Source organism: Bradysia coprophila (genome assembly GCF_014529535.1).
Source record: "Bradysia coprophila strain Holo2 chromosome X unlocalized genomic scaffold, BU_Bcop_v1 contig_39, whole genome shotgun sequence".
In the NCBI taxonomy this organism is placed as follows: Eukaryota; Metazoa; Arthropoda; class Insecta; order Diptera; family Sciaridae; genus Bradysia; species Bradysia coprophila.
In genome coordinates this window covers 1,287,522-1,312,470 of record NW_023503329.1, presented here as the reverse complement: position 1 = coordinate 1,312,470, position 24,949 = coordinate 1,287,522, and the positions used below count along the sequence as shown (strand labels likewise).

The following is a 24,949-nucleotide window of genomic DNA, read 5'->3' as shown; positions in this document are numbered from 1 at the left end:
AAAGCTGAAAAGTAAAGTATAATTTCGAGTGAAAGCTAAATAAGCGAAAAATTAATTTTTCCTTTTTCCTACTCTGGTAATACCAGTCGCCTTATGTATTTTCCGCAGTTGTGGTTTTTCGTATGTTTAGAATTTTGCGAATAATTGAAGGTGAAAATAGGTCTGAAAATGGTATTTTGTTGATTTTTTTCTTACATTTTTTTTGTTAAATAATTAAACAGTTCGAAAACCTAATTAAATACAAGACTTGTTTTTTCAAAAAAAAAGAAACCTTATTTCTTCCATCTCATCAAGTTCTTTAGTCAGAGATGGGAAACTTTTTTTTTCTTCTTCTTTATTATTCCTTCTTATTGATAAACTAAGTACAATACAAAGTTTATACACAGAGGAAATTTTGCGAAAGGCCTTTTCGGAGGGGGAGTCTCTGTGTTGAAGACAGTACATCGTTTTGCTTCTCGCTTTGTTTCACAGTTTCCAAATATTGTGTCTAACGGAGTAATTCATGATTTTCAAGTCAACTGCCAGTTTATCGACCAATTTATCATTTAATTCAAGATATCTATGCCAATCACTCATTTCCGTTCATTTAGGTTATTGGGCAACGATTCTATTTTCGTGCAAAGCATTTGAGTTGAGCAGACCATAGAAGCTGCTAGATCGAGAAATAACGGTCGGTTTGTAGTGCAGCTGATAAACATCAATTCAACTGATGGATGAATTTATACATGAGTGGAACTAAAAAAGTTAAACTACTGCGGCGTGAAGATAATTCCACTTTTTTCACTAAAAGAGTGGTAATATTAATATTGTAACGCTGGTTCAACGAGCGACGTCTCTCGTTCTCCCTTTGTCCTAAGTGTTATATGTCCTCAACAAGGGGAGTAGGCGATGTGAAAATGGCTGGACGTGAAAAATTTTTGCTCGTCGAATTTGTCTTAGTTTTTCAAGTTATTTCTTTGTTTTTTTGGTTTGTTTGATTTTAAAGTTGTTTACAATTGTGTCCGACTGTTTTCGCGAGCGATTGTAGTTTTTCCCGAATGAAATTTCGACGGACGGAGACTTAGGCGGTGAAACGGGATGGTTACCAACATTGTTTCTCGACAAATTGCTCAATGGAATTCATGGAAGTCATGAATTTGAGGGAACTGCCGAGAAATAGAGGCCAAATGTTAATGCGGAAACTAACAGGAGGAATATCGAACGGAGCTGTATCCAGGTCAAGCCGTGAAACCAGTGAAACTCGATGATGAACGAAGGCTCTGGTCGTGGTGTCAATGTGTTGCAAATATGGTTTGTCCTGCGTAAATGATACTGAAATACTGAAACCGCAGCACGGTTTGGAGAAAACTCGGACTCCAGTTGAAGCAGATACGGTTTGTATAGGGTAACGGTTTACGGTACGTGCGATGTAACTTGATGAGCGAATGGTTGATGCTTTACAGTTACCATTCTCTGAATGCGTCATATCTCACGGTTTTGCTTTATCGTTTCTTATAAGGAGCATTTACGCTTTCGGTTTTGGATATGCCGTTTTACCAGTTTTGGCAAACAGATACTTAACCGGTGGTCCTGTGCGATTAGAAGCCTTATTCGTGTTTTCGCTCTTCGTACGTGCACAAGTACAATTTGTTTGCAATTTGTTGTTGTCTACAGTTTTCTTCTTTCCGTGATGTTGCGCGCTTCGAGTTTCGGCCTGTTGTTGGTTTTAATTGTTGTCGACGTCTGTCAGGTCAAAGTTATGGTTCGTTAGCCTTCAGTTTTTCTCTAACGTTTCTTGAAGGTTGAAGGTTTCTTGTGGCTAACACATGCGAAGCGTTTTACGAAACGTTGAGAAGAGCATTCCCGTTGCGCGGTGTCTGTCGGAACGGCGATTCCAGTTTTTCTCGGACGTTTATTGACGGGAGCATTCTCGTTTCTTTGACTAACGATAGTGTAAACGGTTTTATGTAATAATTTGGCTGTGTTATCTTCTGCTAAAGATATGTATATCTGATCTTAATGTTATCTCTCTCGTTTCACGCGCTAATGGCTTATTGGAGAACGCTTTTTTGAATGATACGAAAATCAAAAGAATGATTACGCACCAACGCTTGAAAATGGTCTTACAATGAAATAACAATGAATCTGAATGAATGGTTTGTATGACGTGTGGTTTGGTAGGTCTCCTGCTGCAGGTAATTTTCTTCACGATACCAATTCTATACAAAAATATTTCCGAGCAATGAAAGAGCTCAGGTGGTTGGTTCATCTCCCCACTGCCGTGTAGTTAGTCCGACCACATAGATCGAGCGACGGTGGTTGAGTTAGTTACCTTGGTTCATCCTTGGTATATAAGTCAAAGGAATGCAAGTAGTGGCCCCACCACTGACAAAGTTCATCGTACACAAAGGAAGCGCAAAATTGTTCTCTGGTGTACAATGAACCGAGTCTAGGAGAGAGAAAAGGGAGGATTAGGACTTGATTTTCATTCGTGATCATTCAAGTCAAAGTCCTCACGTTCAAATAATCTCATGGGTGAGCCCACAGGGGCAAGCTTGTTATTGCGAAAGTCAAGTCAAGTCAAGTCAAGTCAGTGTTATATGTCCTCAACAACACCCTAGTTTTCTGGTGCACATTAATCTACAAATACGACGGTGAAACCATAACTCTACTACGCTCAGATGCACACCGAAATTCGTACAAAATGGAAAAGAGTCGCTATAAACTTGTCGGTGTGTTGTAATCGCTCAAACAAAAGTATCAATGCTAATTAAAATTGAACCAAGATGTTAACGGTTCGATGTTGAATTGACCACAAATAAAAATGGTAAAAATGAAACCCGATGTTACTGGAACGTTAGTTAATCCACTGGTTACCAAAAAAATACATATTTTACTAAATATAAATACAAATGCTAAAACTAAATAGCCTCAATCTCAATTTTATTTATTTATCGTATGGCACAGAAATCAATCAAGTTAACCGCAGAAAAATAGCAACGTCTCATATTGCTAATAGATTTGATGAATCCAACCGTCATCGTCCGGGATGTCCATTTACGGAGTTCAGCGACTGAATGATTAGTATGATGATTCACCAATCGCAGCAATTAAATATTGTCCAGTTAGCTTGATTAGCCAATCATAGCCCGGGATGTTCATTTACGGAGTTCAGCGACCAAAATTTTCAATTGCAATCTCAATACAAACAATATGTAGCTAAAACTAATGATGTTATGGGAGCTAATCTCGGCCATATAGAATATGGTACAGTCAACTGTCTACTATCTAATCTATAAGAGAATTCCGTAGAGATGTTGTCTCGGCCGAAGCCGACAATTCGAAAAAATTTTACCGGTCCGAGTCGATCGTCTGCGTCACGTGGATGACATCCACTGGATGTGGGACGAAATTTCATAACTGTGTTTGGATAGGAATTCGATGTGGTGGATTGGTTGGAGCCAGGGATGTTCGGGCTTGAGTGGTCTGCGAAGTAGTTTGCTAAAACCAAAAAATTACCGAAAATTACCAAAAAATTCCCAAAAATTACCGAAAAAATTCCCTAAAATAGGCTTGATTCGGTATACATCTTTGTGGGATACGTGGAATGCTATGCCAGAAACGTATAGAAAGGACTATATCAATGTGTGTTACTGTGTTATTTTGTGTATTTGTATTGTCAGAAGAGGAAAATCAAATAAGGGCAGGGTAAATTGAAATGATCGATTATGAAGATTTTTAACGTATCGTGATTTGAAAACGAGTATAGAACCAAATAACAAGCTTTCGATCGATTTGCATAACATTCACAATGTTTTTTCGGTGTATTGAGCTTGCACGCGCACGTTTACACTTCGAAGTCGAGCTTATACGTGTGCGTTGGAACTGTTTACAGATAATAAACCTAACAAATGCAATATAAACAGTTCAAATGGGCGATATGCAAGACTATACTGGCTTTCAAATCTAGATACATTCGGAGTCGATCATTTTAATTTGCTTCCACTTTAAGTTTTATTTTAAACTTTTCAGCATTAGTTGAGGCTCGCTTCCATATACAAATACCATACCTCTAGGTCTAGTCACACCAGTTAGCGTCGTTGCATTGTCGGTGGATATAATGTTATAATTTGGAAAACCAAACATCTTTGACGTCTTTCTTAGGCTATTTATTTAAGTATTTTTAACAAACTTCTTTTTTTTTGCAAAATTATTTATGTAATAATTTATTTAATATTATTAATTTGCTCTCCAAAAACAGATTTTTTTTTCCTTTTTTTTTCTTTTACTTTTTATCAACTAGGCGCGCAATATGTAAAACTATATATAGATATTAGATGACCAAGAAAATTAAAAATAAAAACGGAAACAAAACAAGCGATTTCATATGATTATATGTTTTATAAATCTAGATATAAGGAAGAGGAGAAAAAAAAGAGAAAAAAGAATCAAAATGAAAATTCTTGATAACAATAAAATTCTTACAACAATTTTTTTTTTGTTTATTTACCCCAATTTATTATTTCATTTTTTTGAATTTTTTTTTTTGAATTTTTATTTTTTTTTATTTTTTACACCTTACTTAGCTAAATTGTTTTTGAAATCATTTTTTATTTATTTTTATCGATTTTTTTAGTTTTTTTTTAGTTTTTGTTTGTAACAGCCTTTTTATTTCTTTTTTTTATTTCTCTGGTTTTTGACTAAATATTTTTTGTTAATTATATTATCATCGTTACATAAAATGAAAATTAATTTTTCAAAATTAAAAAAATGAAAAATAAACTTTTTTTTTTGTGAAAAAACACACACACACACTGCATCTGTTTTTTTTTCTCTTTTAAATTTTGTTTAAAAATTATTTTAGTCACTTTCGTCAACGAAATCAATCCTCCAATTTTGCATTTACGATTTACGACTCCAACGATTTCATACAATTTTTTTCGCGGCTTTTTTCGAATTGATTGAGAGGTAAACTGTAAACCGGATAAAAATAATATCGAATTCATCACTGTACTAACGCCAGTGATATTCTTTGCTTGGTATTTGAAAGAATTTTTTTTTTCTCAATTTCTAAACCATTCACTAAGACTCGTAGCTTGTCCAATTATGTCCATAAAATATGTTTTGCACATCAACCAATACAACCAATAGTTTTCGTTAGCCGAACAACTCTTGCCCGATAGGATGCGTTTTAAGAGGAGAGAATATTTATGGGTTTCACCTTACGGAGCAAAAAAAGTCGCACAATTCCGTCCTGGGAAAAACTGACACTTTAAAAAGACGTACAATTAGATGGTAGAAAGAGTATTCTATCGTGCTCTTGGCATTGACTGAAACACATTAATTTTTGAAGGGAAATTCTTGTAGGATGTACTTGTACATAATGACGTCAGAATTTACCGGTTTCGATCAGTATATGTGTAGACTCCTTTTTTATATACCTCTAAGAAGCTAAAGCGTCGGTTGGAGCACTTTGCTCGTTGGTAATTTGGTTGGAAAGGTCGCACACGAAACACTAACAAAAACGTGGAAGATGAAGCGTCTCACTAATAATTTTGTTTGAATTCCGAATAATATCGGACCTGTCCCAGCAGAGTTTGCAGTCTCACATATTCTGCGTCTGAGGCAATCACTACGTAAAACTTTAATAGAATTCTGGGGTGAATGAATACTGAATGTAGTATGTCTCTCAGATGTTTCTAGCATCCTAGTGCAACCTGGCCTATTTTCGGTAATTTAATTCCGTAAAATTCATAAAAATTCCTAAAATTCTCGAAATTCATTTGAAGGATTTTTAAGATTTTTTTTTTGGATTTTTAACAATTTTGCGGAATTAAATGACCAAAAATAGGTCATGTAGTGCATCGAGTCGAATTGATCAATTTTGGAACGAAATGTGAATGAAGTCTTTACCATAGAATGAAAGGTTCGAATTGACTTCGGTTTGGCAAACGGTGACACGACGAATCGGTTAGCGCGTCGAATTCTCAATTATTTTGATGTGCAAAACATTATTTTTGTTGGACTCTTTTTTAGCGAATTGATTCAGTTTGTCGTTTGTTTTGCTTTTATGTGTGCTTGATAAATGCACAAATTTGAATTGCACAAAACTTGACCGAACAGATAGTTTTAACTGTTGTTGGTGGTGGATTGAAAAGTTGCAATAATTTTTAGTTTTTTTTTTCTGATTGCAGACACCGAATTCTACACATTGCTGTATACTGTAGGTTACAATTAGACTGAAACTTAATTTTAAAATAAATGTCCCGTGTTTTCGCTAATTGCATTTTGTCACAAAATTCCAAATTTCTTTTCTGTTGCTTTCTTAAATCAAATTTCAAAACGATACAAAATACACCTCTACTCAGGCACAACAAATCTAATTCATAAAAAAAAACAAATCGTCTTTAGATACGCTCTGATGATGAGTTTGAAAAACCAAACCCCGAAAACCTGTCCAACAGTACACCGAACGAAATATTTAAAAAAAAAATTCAGAAGGAAAGGAAAGGAAATGATTAAACGAACTAAGAAAGACCGTGAAAAGTTCCACAACGACAATTTGTGCAAAGTTTTTGTAGTTCTATACAACACTATTGGACCCTAATAAAAATACTGCTGAAATAATCAGATGATAGGAAATTCAGCCATTGGTCCATGTGGACTTTTTAACCGAATAGAAGTCTTTCAGAAAACTCAAATTACGGCCAAAGAACGGAAATAGAAAAAAAAAACTCATTCGACTCAAACGATCACACAAATTCCGAACCGATCGGTAATTATTACGCTGACAAGCATAGTGGCACTCGTTCGCCAGCAAAAATGTGGACCAGGATGAATCAAAAGATTTGATCCAGACACAAAATCGATTATTGATATGAAATGTGGTGGAAAGTGTCAGCAGCGAGCTGGGGTGACTTTTTCGAAACAAAATCAGTTCTTTGTATGTACGAGTGCCACTTTGACCATCGGATTCAAATTTTACATTGGCTTAAACGACGACTAGATGCTCCATTTCTTATTTTTAACGAATAAGGACTTTGGTGGAACATCTCAAAGTGGATTTACATTTTATTATATGTGCGGCGACACAAAGGTTAAAGTTTAACTGAATTTTCTTCAAATAAAATGCAAAAATGTTTGAGCTTCTTAACAGAGTTTATGCGTCCCAACTGATCCGCAGTATTTCCTTATGCATTTATAAAACATGTAGCAGCCGTGGTACGAAATTCGGCGTTGAGGCACATCCGGAAAAATCTTTTTTGTTTGCTGAATACTGTGAGAGGTAGAGGAGAACGCAAATTTCCTTATTTCTAGAGATTACAGTCCAAATGATGTTATTCATTCCGCAAACGATATCCACTCCACACGATAAAGTGGATAATATGGATTGTGGAATGAATAAAGAGAATTGGATCGTAATTGTGACTTTGAAATTTTTCTCGGTCGGTTACTCATAATTCGACCCAACAATTTATCGTGTTTTGTGATTGTAAGAACTTTTATGTGTAACACAAATCAAATGAAAACGACGTCTCAGTGTTACGATAACATAATTTATCGATTGATGAATAGAACTACAAAAAAAATGCGTTAGAAATTCACTTTCACTATATATATGTATAAGTACAGAGTCTGATGTCTCCATGAGCAAAGAGAGACTAGAGCCACAATATCGAAGTGCTGTAAGACGAGTACGATGAAAAAGAATAATTCGTATTCACTGAAGATAATTTTTTTTTGTTTTTTTGTTTTAAAACGAAATAATTTTCTTATCGGAAACAAGGGAGACTTGTGTTCCTTGACCATTATTTTCTGTGTGAAAATTTTGCATTCCAAATATTTTAGAAATTTAAAAATGAAAGAAAAAAAAATTAATTTTCTAATAACGAAAAAAAAACTTGCGAATTGAGAGCAACAAAATGAATTTTTCTCTCCTCCCACATTTTCGTTTCCTTGTTTCTTTCTTTCTCTCTTTTTGGCACTATTGCTTTTTGCCGTCAGCACTAAGTTTGGTCTCCGTTGGCTCTTTCTTGGGTGGCTCTTTGCTTTGTACTTTATTGTTCGAGTTGAAAATCCCTTTGCGCATAAAATGATTGTCGTTGCCAATATTACGAGTGTTTGTCGGATTAGCGGGTATCGCAAAGCAATTGTCAGCACCGACGCTCGACGCACAGCCGTTCCGATGCGACGATGGACGATGGTTGGCTGTTTGTGGCCGATTGCCGAATGAATCGCTGCGTGTTCGGCCCGAGCCGAATGATGGTGCACGATTTCGGTGGCTTGACGAGCCGGCCGATGTTGATGGAGCAGTTACTGGGCGATTGCCAAATGAATCACATCTGTGGAGGGGAAACATTTTTCGATTAGTTTTTTAGTGGAAAATAATGTGTGTTGATGGATGGCGCAACGTGATCAGGTGTAACAGGACATCCCAATGTGGTGATCAAAAATACTGAATTCCTTAAGAACTGGAGTGTCTAAGTCCAACAATTTAAATCTTTTGGAATGTTCAAAAGTGCGTAGGATAGGTCCCTGATACGATACAATATATCCGTTCTAATTTTGTCTGTAGTTCGGCCGCATCCGCTTCAAATTTTTTTTTTTAAGTAATGGGACAGTTATTGGTGCAGCTGAAATCTAGGGTGTCGCAACTGTCCCGTTCAAATTACTTTGTTACATTTTTGGAGAAGCGGCTGCTGCGGAACCACTGACATCATTGGAACCAATGGATGCGTGATTCGAACTTGCGACACCGGGACCTACCCAACGCAAACAAATTGTGTGTTTTCTAGTGCAATCATTTTACGAGATTTACAGTTGTCGAGAAAAAAGTTGTTGCGCCAGTCGATCAAATTTGTCATTTCCTAGGTTTTTCTTGCCATCAAAAACATTGACCGACAGGAATTATTTTGGAAATTTTTACTCTGGGAGATTAGTATAAGGAAACTGGCACAAATCATCCAAGTTCCCTCTTATGGATCTCCGACAAAAGCAATTTCGAAAAAAATATTCGGCCAAACTTACCGTTTACGATTTTGATAATTATCCCGTCCGTCTGGTCGGCCGATAGTTCGTGGTGCCACCGTAGCCACACCTTCACTTTCCGATAGACTGCGATAGCGTCGTTTATCGGGTGATGTACGTAATGTGCCAACACCCTGCAGCATTTCGTTGATTTCCGGCTCTAATACGCGAAAGTCTTCAATGGTCTTGAATTTGGTCAGGTGTTCCTGTAGTCTAGGCTCAACCGTCAATTTGGTTGCGTTTTTGTAGTACTTCAAAAATGCCCAATATTTTTCAATTCCATACAGTTGACCTGAAACGGTAAAAGTCAAGTATGTAGATGCGATTCGGTGTAACATTATCACGACGTCGTTTGCGGTTTTTCCCACTTACCTTTTTCATAATCAGCAATGGTTTCAGTCTGGAAGTCATCGTACAAATTCGGTCGGAACTTTTTCTCCAAGCCATACGAATAGAATCTAAAGAGACACTCCAAGCCATATCTAAATCCCTTGTTCGCATCCTCCAAAGCCAATGTCCTGAATTCGTTGTACATTGTCTTATTGAAATTTTCACGCAAAAAGAATGACCAGAATCGGAACAGCGTATTCATTTCTTGAGATTGTCCAGAGCCCAGTCGCTTGCGTTCCTTCAAGCAACGACTGTGGTACTTATGGTAAGCTTGTTGCGTAAAATTGTTCTCCTTGAGCAGTGCATGAGACGGATGTTGAAATATTGGCAAACTTTGCGGCACTGACGATCCGTAACTAGAAGCACTGGGACTGGTTCCCGCCGAACTGCCCATACTGGACGTTCTTGGACGATGTTCAACGTAATCCATGACCCAACCGACGTGTCCTTCCACCGGTGGATTGCTTGAATGGCGTGTTTTACGTTTGCGTGGCGTGCGTGGATCGATAAACTCTTCCTTATTAGCAGCAAAGAATCTGGCTTTCCCCTTCACACCGCCAGACACATTCAAACGCGATTCTTCCGAATAGGTTGGTGGCGGTGGTGGTGGAACGTCGGGATTGGTTCGTTTATTGATTTTAGGTGCTAGTTTCTCAAAATCGGCTTGAGTGATCACATTGACAGTTTTATAACTACTGGACACTGGTGCCACGCTCGTCCATATTTCGTCTTCGTAGTTGTAGAGGCCGTCATTAATAACCTGTTCCAAGTCTTGAGTAATTTTCGTGCGACTGGTAAAGTCTCCGGTTCGATTGTAGCCTTCATGTTTGGGCGCACGATGGCTCACTTGAGTTACAATCAGAATTTTATTAATATCACGATCCGATAGCTCATAGTCCGACGATTCATCATCTGAGAAGTTGTCAGTGAAATTGTTCACTCGTCCGCTTGTAGGAATGTCCAACTCCTCGTCAAACTGAAAATCCAATTCTTCCTTTTCGGATGGACGGATCTTAGTGACACTTGGCACTTTTGGTAAGTCTTTCCCGGCACTTGTTTTCGATCGTCGCTTCACCTGCTTCCACAAGTCAGAGGTTAGTTGACCGCTTTTGGTTTCGCTCTCCAGTGAATCGCCCGGTTTACTCGTTACATTATCGTCGTTCGTTTTACTCGTTACATTGTTACTGACAGCGTTGGCTTTATCACTTGATATGGCTGATGGATTGATATTGTTTGCAAGGCTAGACGGTTGGTGCACTTCTTCTGGGTTCGTCTGTATTTTCGATACATCAGGAACGAATTCAGGAACATTTGGATTCAGGTCATCTGGTTGCTTGGTCGTATCGACAGCAGCGGTATTCGCATTTTGAACGGCGACAGGAGCTGTTTCACCAACTGTCGAATTTGGTGGATTTCGGGAATTACGGGGTAATGGAGGTGGAGGAATCGTTGTCAATGGTTCAGCGGCTAGTTTCGGTACAGTTATTGTAAATGGTGGCAGTGTCTCATCGCCGTTTTCGCCAGCTTTAATCGGCCATTTGGTTGGATCGGTCTTAGTTCGGACTTTAAAACCGTTGACCAGTTCTAAAGTCTCCGACTCTTGAACAGCAGCGATAACAATCGAAACGTCCGTGCTTAATGCTTGAACACGATGGAAAGAAGCGATTAGAGTAACTGGAAGAAAACCTTCCGGATCCATTTTACGTCGTAGAAAGAAGTCCCTCATCAAGTTCTCTTCGCTAAAGTAGTACTCACTGCACAAGCGAGCCAAACCGAATAAATAGGAAAGAAAGAAAAAACGGAAAAATGTTAGTGGCTTGCTTGCTTAGATTGTCAAATGGAAAAGCCGAAAAACTTACATTTGCTTCTTGATGGCATCTTTAATATTCAGCGAATCCATATTTCCGAATCCAGACACGCCACTGTAGTAATATGTTCCCAAGTAAGGCATCATAAACGGTGGCACATCCGCACCAACTTTATTGACTAGCGTATATTCCGACGGATAATCCAAATAGTCTGCATCGTTTCGGCTACGTGCTGCCGAAGTCTTTGCATTGACACTGCGTCGGCCGCCACGTGAAATGGCCGAACTACGTCCGCCTCGGTACGACGATTTGCGATATCGATGTGCAGATCGAGCCGGTCGTTCTGAACTGTAGTCGTCTTCATATTCAACATCACGACGTTTGTTACGCGGTGTGCTGTCCCGTTTCGATCGGGATTTGGGCAAATCAATATCTAGAGGCACCCAGCGTTGTTTCGAATTTCGTTTACCGTTAGCCGCGTTACCATTTCCGTTGGTTAATGCCGTTGCCGATGATGCTGTTGCACCATTAACAGGACTCTGTGCTTGGTCATTCGATGTACTCGCTGCCGATTTCGAACGTGACGTGGAGCGATTCGACCGTGGTACGGGCGATGGTTCCTTTTCGACTGGTTTCGCTTTTGTCGTAGTCGGTGCTGTCGTTGCGGCTGCAGGTGCAGCTGGCGGTGTGATTGTAGACGGTGGTGCATTTGTGGGAGCTGGTGCGACAGGAGTCTCTTTCACAGTTGTCATTGGTTTGCGAATAGGATCGTGAACGGGAACTTTTCCGAGTATAGGCCAATCACCTACGTTCGAAAAATCACTAGCCTGAAATCAGATTGAGAAATGCCGTTGAGATGTGCACTTCGATTTGCAATACAACATCAAGTCACCTTTTGGTTTATTTTCTTTTTGTCTTTGGAAGCTTTGACAACTATCGGTCCGGATGGTTGCGGTTGTTGTGGGTTTTGTTGCGGTTGTTGTTGATTTTGCTGTTGCCTATTACTTTGCTGTTGCTGATTTTGTTGTGGCTGTTGACGATTTTCCATGCTCGAATTATTTTTTACATCTAAAAATGTATCAAAAAATCAAATTATAATTCCTTAACCATGCGGAGCAGAACCTAAATTGGAATTCATAGAATTTTAAAACTTTTGCACACTCCCAGCGTCCCACCAATTTTTCTTTTGCGTCACAACTAAACTTACCCTGTGATTTGATCTGTTGCTTTGGTTGTAATACACGTTTATCCAAAGGTATGGTTGCAGCAGTTTGTTGTTGAGGCGACACAGCGTTCGGTTTGTTTATCTGATAAGTTGGAAATGTTTATTTAATTTAATATCAAATATTGGACGAAAGTGCTAAGTTTGAACACAAGGGGACATCAAGTCCATCGGGTGTGGAAGTTACAAATGTTATCTCACAGAAAATTAAAATTTACAAAAAAAAGAACCGAAACGATTCATTGCTTTCGCTGTACCAATCACTGACACTGTTCCTTTCCAACGTACTATCGGTAAAGATGCGAACATGAATTTTGTGTTAGTATAGAACGTTACGCAACCAAGGCTGTTAACCTCTATGTTTTGTTGTTATTTTGGTTCGCAAATGATAAAAATAAAATTTATTTCGGTTTCATCTTATACTTCAATATAACCGCTCTAGCCAGCAAAGCAACAATAATAAAAAATTATAATTCGACGAAAACAAATCTTAAAATTGTTCAAAATTTGATAACAATCGATAGATGTACCTTTGTAACATTATTCAACGGCTGATAAGACGTAACGTTGTGAAAACGATAAAAGCGCTAAAAGAACGTAACATATGCACACCTTCACGTTCAGCGGTTTACAGTTAACGAAAAAGTCTGTATTCGCAGGCGAATTCTGATGAGTTGTACAGAGAATTTTCAGTGTGTGGTGCTGTTATGTAGAGACATGTTCAAAGAACGGTTAGTTTATGTCTAGGTAAAATCCTAGGTCAGAATTCGCCCAATGAATTGTTTTCAACTTCCATTCTTCCAAAAGCTTCAATATCCTTTAGCTGAATCTAATCCTAGAAGCTTAAGAATGGAGCGACGCATACAAATTTCGATTTATTGCCCGGTTTCTGAACTAATAAAAGTTGATGAACAAAAACGAAAAATCTTTGATGGAGACTAACAGAAAAAAGTTTCGTTTCTGATTCGTTGGCAATTAGTCTTTATCTTTCGCACGTAAAAACAAAACAACTTCAGGTAAAATGTGTGTTAAGAGAGAATGAATAGCGATATCAAATTGATGGTGTGGCACAATATTTTTCGTCTGAAATGAATGGATTTCGAAGAATCTGAATGGAACATTGGGACATGTTAACAAAGACTATTACTGGTGTTCTGGTGACGTTGATTTGTATAATTACTATTTATGTGGCAAATCTTGAGGGCAGACAGGGCCAACTAAAACTTTGGTAGTGTTAACTACTGACTGAGCATAGAACACACCTCCTCCGCTGAACTTTACCGCCACTGGTTTCATCGAAACTCGACGAAAAATCAAGTGTTCATACGTGTTCCATACTCAGGGCATCACGTTTACATCCACCACCATCAGTGAACAAAAAACCTTTAGTTTCAATATAGTGTCAAATTTGCATATTTTCAACCGTTGCAGTGATGAGACATTCGGCGCTTTTGGTATCCATATCAGAGGATAAAAAAAATGAATTTCTTGCTGGTTGTAACAGTCAACCGTAGAGGTTTTATTACGTTGAACATGAAAAGGACTTTTATTGCCAGAACAAAAACATGAGGTGTACACAGGTAGTACGCAGGTAGTACATGTGACAAAGTATATAATTCGACAGTCAGCAGATAAATTCAATTTTCGAAAATTCGTCGACCTGAAGAAATTTAACATTCAACGATCACCCAGTCCTAATCCAGCTGACTAATCAAAGTAAACCCGCCGTTCGGAAGCAAAAGCGATGTTAGGTATAAACAGCAATTTGGAAACTACAACCAATATGTTTACGCATGCCGTTCGAATAAAAGAGAAAAATGCCAGCAGTCCCACTGTAAAGAAATGTGGTCCTGAGTATACAATGAATGGCAATGTCGAAAGATCGTTCGATATTCGGAACATAGGAGACATAGAATGGTTGATTGACACATGCATTTCGTTGTCATTGCTATCAATCTGAAGCTATTGAACCTGTAGCATATGGCTATTCATCTGCTATCGATAACGACGGCGATGTGAAAAAAACTGAAGTACAAGATTTGAAATTAACAGATTAAAAATACTTTGATCGATGGAAGTAGAAGACCCAATAATAATACTGGTCATATGTTTGTAGCTCATTTGAATTGTTAATGCAGACTGGAGATACACGATTCATGTACTTAGTTTACTTAATCGGAAATAAATGAAATGAAATGAAATATGCTTGCCGTCTGTGACAGGTTAAACTGTATTTATTGACCGGACTGAAGTCTTCTAATTCACGTGCATATATTATTGTACTTAGTAAAATTGCACATATACACACTCATGAACATTGTCCAGGGAAGAGTATTGCACGTTATCGTGTTCTGTAAATCGTTTATTTACCAGCTGTTTGCTGAACATGAAAATGAAACGTTATAAAGTATGTCTAAAAAGGAACAACGAAATGAATTTGTTCATCTAAAAGATTTCACCCCACAACATGAACCGTCTGTAATTTATGATTGGCCAATTTAAATATTTAAATTTTGCTACATCCTCGACCACTGGGAGCGCTGAAATCAAACATTTTAACGTCTACGGATTATAACTTTGTTAACAACAACCAAATTGAAGAAAAAGTAGAGAGAAAAAAAAAATCGGCGAAAGAATTAAGTAGACGAAACCAGTTTCTGTAATTTCGTTTAAATACATTTCGGAAAGGTGTGCAAAAAAAATCGAAAGAAAGAAAAAGAAGAAATTGAATACAACGACCGAAGAGGCCGAAAAGAAGAGCAGAGTTTACATCGTGGTAGAACGGACAAAATATGTTTGAATGAATCACGATAATGGTTGGTACGTGTGAACCTTTCGGCGTGAACACGATGTACCTATTCAACTTTATTATAATATTTTGTTGCCGTTTAAATACTTACGATTCGATATAATAATCTACTTTTCCCTTCGATACAACGAAATTTATTTGTAAATAAACAAATCAGAAATATAATTTCAATTATATTGTACCTGTACTGTGTCGTGTTAAACAAAAAAAAAACCGAACGGTATGCAATTTAATCGTAACAAATGATCATAGATAGAAAACACCACAAAGTTTACAAATACAAAAAATAAATCGGAAAAATACAAGTTTCCTTTCCGTTAGTAACAGCGATTAATTCATGTAAATTTTAATTGAATAGAACGAAAAACTGCAAAAAAAAAACTTCAAATCGAAAACATTTTCAACTGAATTTTATATATTTTCAGTCCGTTAAGTGCGTTTGTCTGTGTACACAGTAACGAGTATGCGAGTGTGTGTTCAGTTATGTTAATTTTTGATAATAAACATTTCGTTCGTATTATTCCGGCCACGTCAGATGATCGTAAAAACACACATTTAATGTAATATAATTTCAAAATATAAAAGAAAGAAAAGAAAAATAAAAAACACCGAAACTCTGACTCTTTTTTCCCATCTATACAAAAAGAAATTACGAACGGATGCGCGCACCGAAACCGAAATGGTGTTAGTCTGTTAGTGGTTTCGCTCACCATCGAAACGAAACATGTAAGAACAACATCGAAATTAATGATCGGGAATTAGAATTGACATTTTAACCACTTTGTACAGTTCTAACGTTTGAACGGAATCGTTGATCGGAAAAATTATTTTCGTTCTGTTCAACTAACATTCGTCTTTATCTCACCAGACTCTGGTGACCAGACAAGAGCATGGATCTTTATAGTTTTTAGTTTTATATTTGAATTGAGTCAACTGTTTGTTGATTTTTTTTTTTTGTTCTCTCCGTAGATCGGTAGGCAGATCAATATACAGACACGCACACACAGTATTGTAATGAATACTATAAAATATACCTAAAACATGTTCGTTTTTTTGTTATAAAAATATAATATCCGAATCGTGAACACCACACTTTTTTTTACTCCGCAAACAAAATACTACTTCATTAATGCAGTTCAAACGTAAAACTGAAACGATACAGCGATAAAAATAAAGTATAATTTTTATAAAAAAATTAAAATATGATTCGGTATCGAGGCACGAAAATTCACACTGTACACTGGTTGGATTAAAAATACCAGCAACGCGCGTTCGTCGTTTTGATTTTCGGATATAATAATATAGCGTCGGCACACGTGGAGATACTCGAATCGAATATTCAATGACATTAATCACATAGAAAATGATGTCATGTTTCGATATCCTTGAGTTTTGAAGAAATCGCTTTGGATGAAATAAATTGTTGAACCGGTCTCGGTAAAATCCGGACCTGGTTGGAAATTACCTTGACACTGGATTTGAATCTGATTTTATTGTTAATCTGACCTGAAATAACCCGATAAGTGAATATATCGGTCGAAATATAGTGACGTCAAGGTCAGGTTTGATGTCATCCAGATACTTTTACACCTGTCAGACACACCTGAAACATTTATACCGTTACAGTATCGTTTCAGGTCAACTGTTTCTAGTTTAGGTTGAAGGATCACAGACCGTTCTTTCATTTGGATACTGAAATATCTCCCATAGATTCGAAGGTTTCGGTGTTTTAATTTTCATAAATTTCTTTGAACTTTGGAGGATCTGGTGTTTCTCTAATGTTTCCTTGGGACGTGCGGAACTTAAGAGTTAAAAGTACAAATTTTGAAAATATCTCGCAAGTTTCTCTATATTGTCATAGCATGCAAAAACTTAGAACGTTTGTATTGTAATGACATTTGAGGGACTAGTTTAGTCTACACGAAATACCGCAACAATTCACACAAGAAATAGAATGTGCATTATCATGCCTTGGGCACAAATTTCAGAATTTTTCTAGTAATTTAGGCCATCAGAATGAAAAGTTGTATACGCATCTCTTGTGGACGGCTGATTTTAGACACTCGCCTAAAATTGCCTAAATTGCCTAAAATTGCCTAAATTGCCTAAAATCTACCGTCTTCCACAGTTACGTGGATAACTATTACATAACAAGGAATAAAAAGTTGAAAAGTTCATTTTTTGTGAGAATTTTCTTCTCCGAGGTGAAGCCGAGGTCAATAAACACACGAAAGCATGACTTTACCGTTTCTATCGAGTTTTGTAATGGATTTTACATGGAAAGGCCGTCGAAAATCCATGAACAGAACAATTTTCCGACTCGCAAGCATGTATAATAGTTCAAATCTTCGTCTAAATTTTGTTCATCCGAGGCGAAGCCGAGGTCAGCAATAACACTTTTCATTTTTATCACGCGTTTTGTATTGGATTCTACATCCTGTGATTTCCTAAAGGAAATCTCTTGTTTTCCCCAGTAACATAATCAGCTATTTTCGACAATAAGGATTCAATCTAAACTCCATGATCACAATAACCTACCACTTCATTTACCTTAAGACTCTAAATTCCTTTCACACTGGAATTATCCGAATCCAAAATTGGAACCAATGGCATACCGAAAATATGGTAACCCTCCGAACAATTTTCGGCCCATTTTCCATCGTTGATGTTTTGACGGACGATTTGTAGAGCATACATACATGTTACACTATCGAAAATTCAAACCGAACGACAAGCGAATAGACGCTTAAGCCACTAAACGTGTTAGGTTTGTATAGATCGGCAGTAGATCGGTTAGTTTGTAAACCACAAAAACACGTTGAGCATATCAATGGAACAACATTTTGTTAATTTTTTGTTTCTTTCCTTTTCAATTGACCTTGGCATTTATTTTCAGAAAAATAAAATTAATTAATTAATACGAACGTTGCATAATAGGTGAGCAACGTGTGTATGCGATTCGATATAAATCGACAGCTTAAAGCGACAAATTAAGCTAAGTCTGATGTGAGTTCACCAAATGCATATTAAATTAAGTTTTTTTTCCCCTTTCGTTTCGACTGATTTTTTTGGTTCAACAAAAAGGGCAACAGCTCGAAACGAAAATGTGCGTATAAGGCTGCACGACCAAAATTTGTGTGTTTTTTTTGGCACGTGTCAACTGCTATAACCGACTGTAGTAGTGAATGAACGATCATTGTTTATATTGAATATTGTTTGTTGTAACACACACCGAACGCACAGTGCTCGATGTGCACATGTATATTACGTTTATCGGTTGCGGTTCTCGTGTCTTCAATTTTTTTTTTCAAGCTCCAAATGTATTTTATTCAGTATGAATGAGCATACATGGGCACAAATACACCATTATACATCACTATCAGCCAATTATATTCGAAAATTGCGAGCAACGTGTAAAAGCAAGAACAACAACAAGTGGTTTTTGGTGTCGGGTGCTCATGAGATGTAAATTTATTATTTATGTGTTCGACCATCGTGTCCGCTAAGGATATAATATACCGTTATGACGTATCAATGCCTTTGCAGAGTTTTATTTTTTTGTTTAATTTAATGAGAGTAGAAACAAGCGCCAACCACTTTGTCTGATTGTAGAATCAGTGGGGCTCGGTAAATTATAGTTGAGGATCTAGAACTACATGAGAAGAGAAATACATTTGAAGTCCCGTACAAAGTGCAGTGGGGTGTGAGATTTTTGCCATATTTCGTAAAGTATTGTAGCTTCTTAGAAATGTAACGCATACTGGAGCTACGCAGTGCATTAATTTAAGTAATTTGATTTTGGAAATAAATGAAATGGAGAATTCATTCCGAAGGAAAAGTTTTAGAAATTTGCGAACAGAAAACATGGGACAAAAGTGTTTCAATTTCTGTTCAACTGGCGGGTCATTGATCTGCTTGGAAAGACGGAAAAAGGTATGCCCTGGTAAAATTTCCGATAAAAATTCTAGAGCAGTGAAAATCTCTTTCAAAGTCGATCTACAGGAATGACAAATGTTTTTTTTTTAAAGATCTCTTTGTTGCCAATTAGGATGCACCTAGTCGGTTTGAGAATAACTCAAAATAATGTGGGACAGACGAACATAGGTACACGGAAATGGGCCAACGTTGCATTGAACACATGACTAGACAACTTTCCATACAATATACGCACGACATTCGAATAAAAAACATTACCTACAAAATGCCAAAAATAAATTTTATGGAAATGGAAATTAAAAGACATCTTTTGGTGACAAAGATCTTCAATAACGAAACATTGGAAATAATAAAAAAAATTGTTTTTTTGCTATCGACCGAATACGTTTTTTTTTATATCTGCAGAAACGTAACTGATGTTTCACGAGTATAAGATATGGCCCGAAGAAGAAATTCAACAATTTTTCTGGGTGTACTATTACTTTACGCAAATAGAACGTTATTTTATCATCATTTTGTTGTTGCTGCTGCTATTTTTTCCTTGTATTTAGTTCATTTATTTAGTTTACATGAATCAGATGAATAAATTAATATTGAAAATTTCGGCTTGGAGATAAAATTCAGAAATATTGTGACACGTTTCTAAGAAAAAGAAAAAAACGAATTTTTGATGTCAATTGTGTAACAGTTTCCTGTCCTTGACGCCTGATAAGTTTCGAGACCCTTTACACTTCGGCGTATTTCGATATAAACAGAAGAAACAGAACCAAAAATTGTCCATCGAAACGTGACTTGTCTGTGAGTCTAAACTCCAAACTAATTTATCGGAACCGAACTGACAGGTGCATGTGGCGAAGACCTGATTTAAATTTACCAGTATAATATTCAAACTTCAGGTAAAAATGAATCAAGTTCAAATACAGAATCATGGTTCAACCGAATCAGGGTAAAATTAATCAGGTTCAAACTTCGAATCAGGTCTAAACCGAATCAGGTTGAAACCGAATCAGGTCCAAACCGAATCAGGTCCAAACCGAATCAGGTCCAAACCGAATCAGGTTCAAACCCTGAATCATATTCCAACCGAATCAGGTGCAAATCGAATTAGGTTGTAACGTTCTCAGGCTCAAACCGAATCAGGTTCATATTTCAGGGACCTGGCATGAGTCCTATATTTGGATTATCTTCAACAACACCGCAACAGTAATTTCTGAAAATTTGAAGTGTTCATCGGTGTAAGAAGTAGAAATTGGGCTCCAGTAACAACAACTGATTCGATGACAAACGTCGTATTATATACGCCAATTGTACCGAAGATTTAATCAAAAATGTTAAAACTGTCTTGGCAAAAGAAATGATCTGTAGTGAAAACACAATCGAATTAGGACTGAATCCAAGTATGAGTTTCTTTTGTTGCTGAAAAAAGAATTTTCATTGCGGCTTAAAATAACTTTTGTGAGCACTAGGTTGGTGTAAATAGCCAAAAAAAAAAAAAAATTGTAAACAAAATATCATTCAGAAGTTTTGTTGTTGTTGTTGTTGCTGGTGGTGCTACTGCTGTTATGTTGGTTTTCGTTTTTATTGTCTAATTTTCTCTCAATCTCTCAGTTAATATTGACTGATAAATTTTACTATCAACACTGTTCGTTCGGCAAAGCATTACGCGGAGATAAATGAACGTTACACCCCCGAATAATATTAAATTTACAGAAAAAATAATTCCTTCAGATAAAAACGTCGCATAGGAAGAATAGAATTTTGTTCGAATATTTTGAGGGTGTCGTAGGAGTCAAAATACCCGATTAGTAGGAACACTTCACGAGGTGGGTGGGGAGACCGAACCGAGAATCTAACAACAAAAAGACCGATTGAGAAAAGTGAAACGATTGGTACTTCACCACGGATTAACGATACGGCGACCTCACAAAACAAAGCAATTGACCCTGCCACAATCATTAACAAACGTAAACAAGTTGGGTGTAGTGAGTAACGGAATTTTTCGAAGGATAGAAAGAAAAAACGCCGACTACACCATCACAGCCAATCACAATATCTGTGCGTTCCGTCATTAAAATTTCCGAATTTTTGCGGCGATATCAGTAATGGTTTCAGTATCCCTTAGTGACCATACTTTTCGTATATCAGTACAATAAGTACAGTAACGTCATTATCGTCTCCGATAATGACCCTCGGTCAATTTTCATTGGAATTTCCTCTCTCTGAAAACGCAAGAAGGGCTTTTTCGCTCGTGAATAAAAGCTCAGGCTGCTACACAGGAAACAAACACTTTTACCTCGCTTTAATTCACCGAAATTGAAGTTGAACCAAAAAGAAAAACATTCAAAATCGATTCGTTACACGATCACGAACACTCCCCCGTATTTGACTGCATTCGGTGCACATAGTTATGCTGAATCAAAATCGCTAAAATTATGGCAAACAAATTGTAGCAAAGGTCGTTGTAGAAAAATGATATTCTGAAATAAATCAGCTGCTTGTGTATAGCTGTTTGTTATGTGTACGCTTACGCTATACAGAGTTTTGCTCGTATACACAACATGACTTTGTATGGCGATAATAATCTGAGTAAACACTCGAAGTCGCGGTTATTATTATGCCATTATTAGTATAGGCAGAAATGTGGGTTTTTTTTGTGTTAAACGGTTCCTCATCATCCACGACAGTATACGGTAGTCTTTTAAATCATCAAACCCCACACCCGAAATTGAATTGAAAATTGCAAATGAAAAAAGAAACGGTTCTACTCACCTTCCATGCATTCACTTTCGGTATCGGAGCTTCCACAAACTTAACCGGCTCTGCATCCGCATCCTCCTCGTTGCCTGACTTTGGTGTCGTATTTTCCGTTTCGCTTTCCGTTTTCGTTGCCGTATCCTTATCCGTCCGATCACGTCCCTCTTTCTTATTGTCCCGTTTCTCCCGACTCTCCGCCTTGGCCGTGCGGCCCCGATCACGTGCTTTACTTGTTCCGCTCAGTGGCCGCGTTTTCGGCTTATCTTTGCGACCACCGTTGCGACGTTCCCTTCGACTATTCGATACAACCGGTGTAAACAAATCATCATCATCGCCGTTGCCCGCGTCAACGTCATCCGATGAAGAGGTCGATGGGTGTTGTTGTTGTTGCTGCTGCTGTTGCGATTGTTGATTCGGTTGGACGGTGGCTACGACATCATTTTGTTTATTCGATGCATCGATGTTGTTAACATCCTTGCCGATATTCTCTTTATTATTGTCGTTCTTGTCTTGATCACGCGGCTGTGATTTCAGACTGAGCACGACCGTGGCGTAGGATGACGTCCCATCGTCCTTTGTCAGTGATGTTGGTTGTTGTTGTTGAGACGATGAGCCCGATTCCATTGACACGTTAGCAGACATATTACTGCCCAGATATAAATGGTTGCGACTCCACACTCTCGCGCGATGACACAAATTAAACTGATTCCAGGAAGAAAATCCTTGCAGTTCGGTTACTTACTCACTATAAACTCATTCAAGCAAAATAATTACAAAGTGGCTATGTAATGTGTGTTGTTGTTGTTGCGTTTCGATTCTATAATTGCATAATACATGCGACTCTACTTTGATAGGTGAAATGACAAAACAACTTCAATGTTCCATGTTGGTTGAATTAGAAGAAAAAAATGTGGCGAGAAAAAGGGAACAAATCAATAATACAAACTGTCAATCGGAATATCGTGTGCGTGTGTTTACGATTAATATGTCATATGCCCGGAAATAATCCAATAATCGTATCCAGATACACTAATTTCGGCTTAAACGAGATATTCAACGTGAACGATAGACACGCAGTTTCTTCGAAACTCTGGCACTTCTCAATGTTTGGTTATGGGTTATTTACATATGTAGCACCAATTAACGGTTACTGAATTTCGATTCAACACTTTAGTTCACTGTAATTCAGATTATATTTACGAGCGTTCCGTGACTGGCTTAGCGCATATTGAATATACGGAATATTCCAAATTTTTAAATTTTTTGACACCGGATTCCATGTGCTTTAAGAGAAATTAAGATGTTAAATTCGTCCATCTTGTTTTGTCAGCTGTCATCTGTAGAATTTAGTGAATCGCAGTGCCATCTTTTAACAAACAACGGAAGCATCTGTTTTGAATTTGTGCGGTTCATTTTCAATTTCTCTATTTTCAAGGCAACTCACATCAGACATTCGTCACAAAAGCCTTCTATTCGTTGAAAAAATTGTTTTGTCGATACTCAGGGCGGCATGTGACTTACTTTTCTCACTAATTCCGACTGTTTTTAAAAGAAGCGATAGTGACCTACTTTTTCCTGATTTTTTTTACTTTTATCACTATTTCCAACTATTTTGAAAGAAATATTGAAAAATCGGAACAATTTCTTATTTCATTTTAATATTTATTACATTTTTAAGACGTACACGAAACCACAGTAGTCCACTTATCCCATGTGAATCTAAAATTCGCAGAGAACAGTTGAATAGTTGAACAGAAACCAGTATCCTACAGATGCTTCTGCAAAGGTTTCATTCTGCACGCAATCTAGAGGTCCCTATACGACATTCAATCAATAAAAGAATTGACGAACAAAAATGTTAAGATGTAGTTTCGCCTATGAAAATATCGTATCTATAGACGAAAACAGCTCAAAAGTTTGCCTGTAAAAGTTCATTTGAAATGTATTTCAGTTCCCTATGCAGTAATAGAACCAGGGGCGGATCCATCTATGTGCGGTCGAGGCGGTCGCCGGGGGTCAGAAATTGATTTTTGCAAAGAAAAAATTTTTTACACGAAAACCGTCCGCATCAGAAATTTGTTTGTCTTCTATCCGCCTGGGTCAGAGCAAAACCTGGATCCGCCCCTGAATAGAACGCACTGGAATTAAAAATTCAAATTAGTTTAAGTTTTTGTATTGGCAAGGTCCAAAAATAGGGTGAATGTGCTGGAATGGAGAAAGTCATCTCCTGGAAAACCCTCAGCTGATGCGATTTTTCGAAATAAATTCAATTGTTAGTATTTAACGAAAAAGACATTTAAAGTTAACTTTATTTCACTGTGGCGAAACTTAACCTCAAGTTTTTGAGTAAAATATCTTACTTGGTAATGGAACAAATGATGGAAATGGCAATTCTTGTGTGTTTACCAACCTGGACTACAAGTCGATCGCCAAAATTAGCATTATCCAGGATTAGTTACATTGGTAAGTAATGTACTACTTGAATCAAGCAAAGGTAAACAATGTTAGCAATCGCTCAGCCAGTTTCCTTCATCGATGAGGTAAACGGGAAATAACTCCAGTATTTTATTTTTCCTAAAAGTATAAACAATTCTAAATTTTTAATCACCTTCCTTTATGGTACATTCAGATACAGGGCTTACTTTAGAGAATTTTCATTCTGAAAATTCTGAAAAAGTTCCGAAAAAGTTCTGAAAAATCCCGAAAAATTATTTCAGAATTTTTCTGAACTTTTCGGAATTTTTTCAGAATTTTCGGAATTTTCAGAATTAAAATTCTCTAAAGTAAGCCCTGCAGATATCCACGATTTAATAACAGAGTCTGTTTAAACATGTGCCGTTATTTCTTAAATATATCAGATGGAGTTCTTTTGCTCTAAAAAACGTTTGTAAAAATAATATTTCATTTTGAGTCCTTTCAGTTTATAAGGGACAAAAACAAGTAATCAGATAACAATAAGTTCTTAGGGCCTTCCAACCGCCAAAACTACGGTTCTTATTATTTTCAGATGTCCCAATCACTTTG

General features: G+C 37.2%; 1 protein-coding gene across 4 annotated transcripts; it reads right to left on the bottom strand.

Moving 5' to 3' along the window:
• Positions 1 to 6,148: 6,148 nt before the first annotated feature.
• On the bottom strand, positions 6,149 to 23,257 carry LOC119069727 (la-related protein 1). Of its 4 annotated transcripts, none has more exons than XM_037173851.1 (7): positions 21,941 to 23,257; positions 12,412 to 12,511; positions 12,097 to 12,272; positions 11,256 to 12,031; positions 9,379 to 11,150; positions 9,007 to 9,298; positions 6,149 to 8,321 (listed from the first exon to the last, which is right to left on the bottom strand). In XM_037173851.1, exons 1-7 carry the CDS (start codon positions 22,565 to 22,567, stop codon positions 7,964 to 7,966), a joined length of 4,101 nt encoding a protein of 1,366 aa, XP_037029746.1. In that variant the 5' UTR covers positions 22,568 to 23,257; the 3' UTR covers positions 6,149 to 7,963. The 4 variants fall into 4 exon arrangements, with proteins under 4 accessions (XP_037029746.1, XP_037029748.1, XP_037029747.1 ...); XM_037173853.1 differs by lacking the exon at positions 21,941 to 23,257 and adding an exon at positions 16,270 to 16,383; XM_037173852.1 differs by lacking the exon at positions 21,941 to 23,257 and adding an exon at positions 16,101 to 16,142.
• Between the last annotated feature and the right edge of the window lie 1,692 nt (positions 23,258 to 24,949).

Coding starts and splice junctions, on each gene's coding strand:
- LOC119069727 (XM_037173851.1), bottom strand. CDS start 22,567: ATGTCTGCTAACGTGTCAATGGAATCGGGCTCATCGTCTCAACAACAA. Junction 12,273..12,411: donor GCAACAGATCAAATCACAGG/GTAAGTTTAGTT, acceptor ATACATTTTTAG/ATGTAAAAAATAATTCGAGC. Junction 9,299..9,378: donor CATTGCTGATTATGAAAAAG/GTAAGTGGGAAA, acceptor TTACCGTTTCAG/GTCAACTGTATGGAATTGAA.